At 40.1% G+C, this 6,618-nt stretch overlaps 1 protein-coding gene across 1 annotated transcript; it reads left to right on the top strand.

Moving 5' to 3' along the window:
• Positions 1-2,010: 2,010 nt before the first annotated feature.
• LOC306932999 (interferon-inducible GTPase 5-like) lies at positions 2,011-3,822 on the top strand (the record flags this gene model as incomplete). The annotated part of the gene is made up of 2 exons (XM_079514969.1): positions 2,011-2,398; positions 3,065-3,822. The coding sequence occupies 2 exons, from the start codon at positions 2,011-2,013 to the stop codon at positions 3,688-3,690; spliced, it is 1,014 nt and encodes a 337-aa protein (XP_079371095.1). The 3' UTR covers positions 3,691-3,822.
• Between the last annotated feature and the right edge of the window lie 2,796 nt (positions 3,823-6,618).

The raw sequence follows: 6,618 nt of genomic DNA, 5'->3' as shown, positions 1-6,618 counted from the left end.
TTTAACCCCTAAACACCTTTAACCGTTAAAGGGACATTTCACCGCTGGAAGGAACTGCAGTCACTCAATGTTAAGAACTTAAGAGCATAACATGAAACCCAAATGGACTAGTAAGGGTCCATTTGATTTCATTTTACATTCAAGAGTTTAACTCTATATTAAAGAGTCCATTTGGTTACCGACTCTCCATCATTTAGCTGGGGACCACCTGGAACCCCCTCAAGGACCACTTTGGAGATATGGTAGAGGAGATATTGGAGATTTGGAGATATGGTAGAGGGCCATGCCAAACGGTGAGGATGCGAAGCCCACAACCATTGGCCAAAGGGTGGCGCTATATTGAAAATGCAAACTTTGACCACGCATAGCTCATGAACCGTTTGACCGTCATCAATGAAACCTCGACACACATATGCGTCTCGTGCTCTTACTTTTGACCACTGACCTCTAGATCACCCGCCATTTTGAATTATATGAAAATCAATTCAAATGCATCTCCTCCCAGGCAACAGACCATCTGTGCCCTCTCCTCTCCCTTTGAAATGTAGAGTGCATGGGAAAAGACAAAAGACAAGATATTTTTCAGAGCAGATGCTCTGGCATTGGCCGGGTTTCTCAAAGAACACATGCGTAAGAGTTGTAGTGCAGCACATGCGCAGATGCCCTCTAGGCCGCACACAGAAGCCTGTCTGCTGCCTAATTGGCTGCATGGCAGCGAATCAGACACCATGTCCTTTTTTGGGAAACATAGAATACCTATAGAGCACAGCCTTACGTGTCATAAGGCCTCCTGCATGAATGAATTTAGAAGCTACCCCGTTTTTCCTAAAGCCTTTTTAAATATAAAAATGTCATAATTAAATTAATATTTTTATCTCAGCATCATCTAGAGAATTTCAGCCATCTTGCCATATGTTTTATATTTTTTTTAGAATTATTTGATTACCCGTGACAGCACATTTAGGAAAATGCGGCTATTATAACTATTATAACTATAATTATAAAATGCGGCTATTATACACTGCGCCATGGCACAGTGTATTAATGGAGTAGGCTAATTATTTTTTTGGAAAGGCGCACCACCAAGCATGAACCAAAATTTGTTTAATTGAAACCATCATCACCATGCACTGTCCCTCTCCCCTCTCTCTCTCGGAGTCGGGTTAGTGGGTTAGCGGGTCGGCCTGAAGCTCGGACCGACCCTAAAAAATACCATAATGTTAGGCCCGATTAAGCCCGGAAAAAAAAGAACGCCACTTTAATGGCCAGCGCAGCGGCGCGCGCCGTGGTTCAACCGGTATGTAGTCTCTCCCAACGTCAGGCTACATACTGCAATGTAGAACTACTCCGTTACAAGAAAAAGGAATTCAAAAATGTACTTGAGTAAAAGCACAAAGGTTTTCGCATCAAAATGTATATACTTAAAGTACTGAAAGTAGAAAATACTCACTATGCAGAATGTCCCACTTCAAGTTTTCCAATGTATACAAAGCTTTTGAAATTAAATAGCAGATCTACAAGCTCACAATGCATCACATTGTGAGCTTGTAGATCGGCTATTTTCAAATGGCCGAAATGTATATCGGGCTGAAGTGTTTTGTAATAATAATAATAAAAGTAACTATAGTAACCAAAATGTATCAAATAAATGTAGTGGAGTATTGGACAAGTATTGGAAAATGGAAATACTCAAGTAAAGTGCAAATACCTTCAAATTGTACTTCAGTACAGTAAGTAAATGTACTTTCCTCCACTGGGTGGATCCATGAAGGACTGCCCCTCGAGTATGTAAGGAGAATCTGAGACTGGTGCAACTCCACAGACCTAAAGCCTCAGGGTTGATTTATAGCACATCTAGACTTCACAGAATAACTTCTCTTCTGTCTCCAGTCTGGTTACTCCTGCACCTCCACAAGGGAAATTATATTTTTCAACTTTATTCAACTTTTCCTTTTTTTTCTTTTTTTTCAACACACAATTATGGCTAACTTAGAACAAGACTATAGCAAAATGAATGCGGATGAATTAAAAGCCATCAAAGACACCTTGGAGAATCAGGACTTGACCTCAGCAGTGGGAAAGATTCAGGATTATTTAACAAAGATAGACAAAGTGCCGCTGAACATCGCTGTCACAGGGGAGTCAGGCTCTGGAAAGTCATCATTCATCAATGCCATACGACATTTGAGGGATGATGACCCCGGCTCTGCCCAGACTGATGTTGTGGAGTGCACCATGGAGCCAAAAGCATATCCCCACCCTGACTACCCAAATGTCACATTGTGGGATCTCCCTGGCATTGGTACACCTACATTCAAAGCAGACAAATACCTTGCTGATGTTGAATTTGAACGATATGACTTTTTCATCATTGTCGCATCGCACCACTTCAGAGAATGTAATGTTGAGCTCTACTTTTTACGTAATAAGATTGACAGCGACATTAGGGCTGAGAAAAGGAAACGTGAATTCAATGAGAGAAGTGTACTGGAAGCCATCTGACAAGACTGCATCAAAGGTTTGGCTGTTTTACTCGTTTTACTCAAATTCTCTTAGATTACACTAGCACAAGTATGCTATTATTTAAAATCGGCAGCTGCAGCTGCACCAGATATAAGGGGCGAGCTCCTAAAGTGGTTTTTGGTTTGGTATAGGCGTACCACTCTAGTCTGCTGTTCTGTGTTTCAGTTAAGAATTAAGATCAACAATCCACCCCACAAAATGTTCACACACTGCCCTCTGGTGGAGCGCTGATGAAACGGCAACATCTTTTGATGCCCCACACACACGCACACAGTCACACACACACACACACACACACACACACACACACACACACACACACACACACACCTTGATTCCATTGCGGCCCACTCAAATGTTAACACCCAAAACAAAACAAAACAGAACTGTGCAAACAAAAACAGTTTTCAAAACACAATTTTATAAATACAATAATGAAAGGGGTCGGCAAGTCTGATTAGAATGTGAATAAGTGTGTTTACTTTGTTTACTGTCTAAAAAATATATTTCTATTTTTTGTCTAATGTTTCATTTATTTTAGGGCTTGGACAAACCAATGCAGCCGATGTCTTCCTGATCTCCTGCCATGACCTTGGTCTCTACGACTTCAACCGGCTTCTTCACGCCATAGAAAAGGATCTCCCTAACGAGAAGAGACATGCGTTTCTCCTCGCTGTGCCCACCATCACCATGAAGATCCTCCAGAAGAAGAAGGAAGCCCTGCACACACGCATCTGGATGGTATCATTGCTGTCTGGTGCTGTGGCTGCAGTGCCAGTCCCAGGCCTCTCATTCTCTGTGGATGTGGCCATTTTGCTGTCAGAGATTAAGAGGTATTATATAGCTTTCCACCTTGATAATAAGAGCCTGCAGAAACTTGCAGAGAGATCAGGTGTACCAGTGGAGGAGTTGAAGGCTGAAATGAAATATGCACCACATATTCAGTTTAATGCCGCAGGGGTTGTACATCTTCTTAGTCTCTTTTCACGACTTGCAGTTTTGGAAGGTTCTGCTGAGTTTCTATTCAGCCTGATCCCTGTCGTGGGTTCCGCTATAGCAGCTGGAATGTCCTTTAGCACCACATACTATATGTTGAATAAATGTCTGAAGGAGCTGGCAACTGATGCCAACAATGTTCTGATGAAGGCACTGGCTACTGCAGTGTGAAAATGATGGCTGTCAGTGGGGAATACAAACTTAGCTAGCATGACAATCTGAATTCTTGTAAATGCTGAAATAAACCTTGTTGTTCATGATTGTAACAACCTGAACAACAGGAAACGCTTGGTGATTAGCACATTCATTGTTAGTTTATTATGTCAGTTAGTAGGTGCTTTAATGACCTTAAAATACATATTCTGTTTTCAATATATAAGTGCTTGGTAAGAGTATGTCACCACATTATCACTTTAATACCTTTAGTTAATCAGGTGGTCACATTGAGATGAAAACAATATATCTTTCAAGAGAGACCCGAGCAGTAAAATAAAAAGCTTTCTTCAAAATGCAATACATAAACCCATGATAATACTTGCAACTGGGGCACAGCGATCATATACCATTACAATTTACAATTTACAATTTAGGCATTTAGCAGACGCTCTTAATCCAGAGCGACTTACATTAAGCAAGAACAAAAAGCATGGGAATACATCACATATATATACGATTCTTACTGAATTCAAAAGTACTTTTACATTGCGTTTAATTTGCTGATTCTATTTTATAGAACAACCATGTTGTTTTCGTGCTCATACCCAGCCACCCAGCTACCCAGCCACCCACCCACACACATAATGGTTGCACCACTCAAAAAGGGAAAAACACCGCTCATCTGCCAGTAAACTTAGGTGAGGTGCTGGAGTCACAATGAAGTATATAAGGAAAAATAAAGGGAGGCTCTGCACACTCAAATCTGTGCAAAATCGTATTTATTTATTTGTTTGTTTATAAGATAGCAAGATTTCGGTCGTTAGACCTTCTTCAGGCATACATCAACCAGTGAATAGGACAGAATATATATATAGGTTCATCACTTGATTAGTAAATGTGTCAACACCTGTGTCAAACATTTCAGTGAGAGACATTTCTATTCTACCATAGAGTACTACCAGTAAGACGCCTTAAGTTAAAGGCGAGAAGCGACCGCAGGGCTGAGACACTACCGGAATAATGTCACTTCATTATGTCAGCACTACAGCGGAGCGGACAGACGGCGAAATCTCTACCGAAGTCCTGATGTCACTCGCTCATCCCCTGGTCCTCCAAGGCCAAAGTTTCATTTTAAATGGTCTCATATAAGCATTGTGGTCCAAAAATAAATAAACTCTCTCAGCGATATTCAATGTCCCGTTTGGACAAGATGCTTGGCTGTACATTGTGCTGTTTGCATTTGTGTGTTGTCTAATAAAATATTCAATCAATCAATCAAAGACCACATTGGTCAATGTTTGTGGTCTAGTATAGTCTCCAGAATCGGGATTGGAATTAAACCTTCAGTATGTAGGTTTTATTTCAATATTTCATATTATTATGGTAGGGCTCTAGCAGCTGGAGGTGGAGGTAACCACCTGCTGATTCTATTTTATTTCATTAATTGCTTCTTAAATCTTGTAGAGCACATTTAATTGCATTGTGCATGCCTTGCTTTTAATTGCACATACCTTGTCTCGCCTTGAAGGAATACAGAATATCACTTTTTCTGGAGAGGCTTAACCCATTTTGGGCGGGAACCCCTTTTGGTGTTAGCATTATGTTATGCTTTAGCTATTGAAAAATAGCAGATCTACAAGCTCATAGCGTGCCACCGAGTGGCGCGCCACGAGCTTGTAGATCTGCTATTTTTGAAAAATCGAAGAACGACTGACATAGAAACAGCTTTTTCAGAAAACTGTCAGGATGTAGAAGACATTTTTAGAATCTGATCTCAGTTCAAAATGGGAGACCTTTACCAAGAGGTCAACAAGATACAATGTTTAGACAAGATGTGATACTCAGGATATTGTTATTGTGCATAATGTTGTTTTAAATCTCTGGCAAGGCAAATTCCTGGCATATGTACTATATACAGTAGATTAATCAGCAGACTGAAATTATTTCAGAGGGAAGAATCGGGTACTGCCATCTGGGAAATTGACTGATGGGTTAATGCTGGTGATGAGCCAATGATACTCCTTGCAATTCTCATCCAGAACAGACTGATAAGAGTCTTTTTGTCCTTTTTTGAATAGTTCAACTAGCCGATCTAAATCGACAGGTTGTGAGCTTGTAGACTGGCCGTGTTTAACTATTCAAAAATGTTTTTCAAAATAGTAAAAAAGGAAAATAAGTTTAGGGATAAGGGGTTTAGACATGGACGAATATAGAGCCCAAATTATTCTATCTACTTGCTTAAATTCTGTTGACTATTATCTTGATGTGACTCAATGATGTGATGATTAGACTGTATATTACTGCACTAATCAATAGGTCTGTGATGATTAGACTGTATATTACTGCACTAATCAATAGGTCTGTGATGATTAGACTGTATATTACTGCACTAATCAATAGGTCTGTGATGATTAGACTGTATATTACTGCACTAATCAATAGGTCTGTGAACAGAACAATATGGAGGAAATCTATTTGATGTAACATTTGTTCCAACTTCCTAGTATCTGGGTGTTATTGTAATGATGCCAGCAGCATGTACATGTATGTTTTTCTGTTTAAAATCAATACAAATAAAACTCCATAAATGTGAGTTCTCATTTATCACAGTAAAAGCCATGTCGTCAGAATGAAGGCCTTCAGTTGTTCAGGTCAGAAACATGTTGTCAGTTATTGCCCTGTAGGCAGTGTAGGCCAAAAGGCATCATGTCTCAAATGTGCTATAGCCTATTTGTAAAACATTTTAACAACTGAAATCACTTGTGATTAAAGACGTTGTGAAGCATCTTGTTGAGTTCAACCCAAGAGGAGAATTAGCAAGAGAGGCCAACTTTGCTTTACTTCCCGTATCTGCGTGAGGTGGGCGGTAACATTATTAGGAGACGGGAAGAATGTTGGAGTCTATTCATTTCCAATGGGAGAATGAACGTGAACACAGCTTCT

The sequence above is a fragment of the Electrona antarctica genome (genome assembly GCF_951216825.1).
Source record: "Electrona antarctica genome assembly, chromosome: 11".
NCBI classification, from domain to species: Eukaryota; Metazoa; Chordata; class Actinopteri; order Myctophiformes; family Myctophidae; genus Electrona; species Electrona antarctica.
The sequence above is the reverse complement of the archived record's forward strand: the minus strand, read 5'-3'. Positions and strand labels throughout refer to the sequence as shown.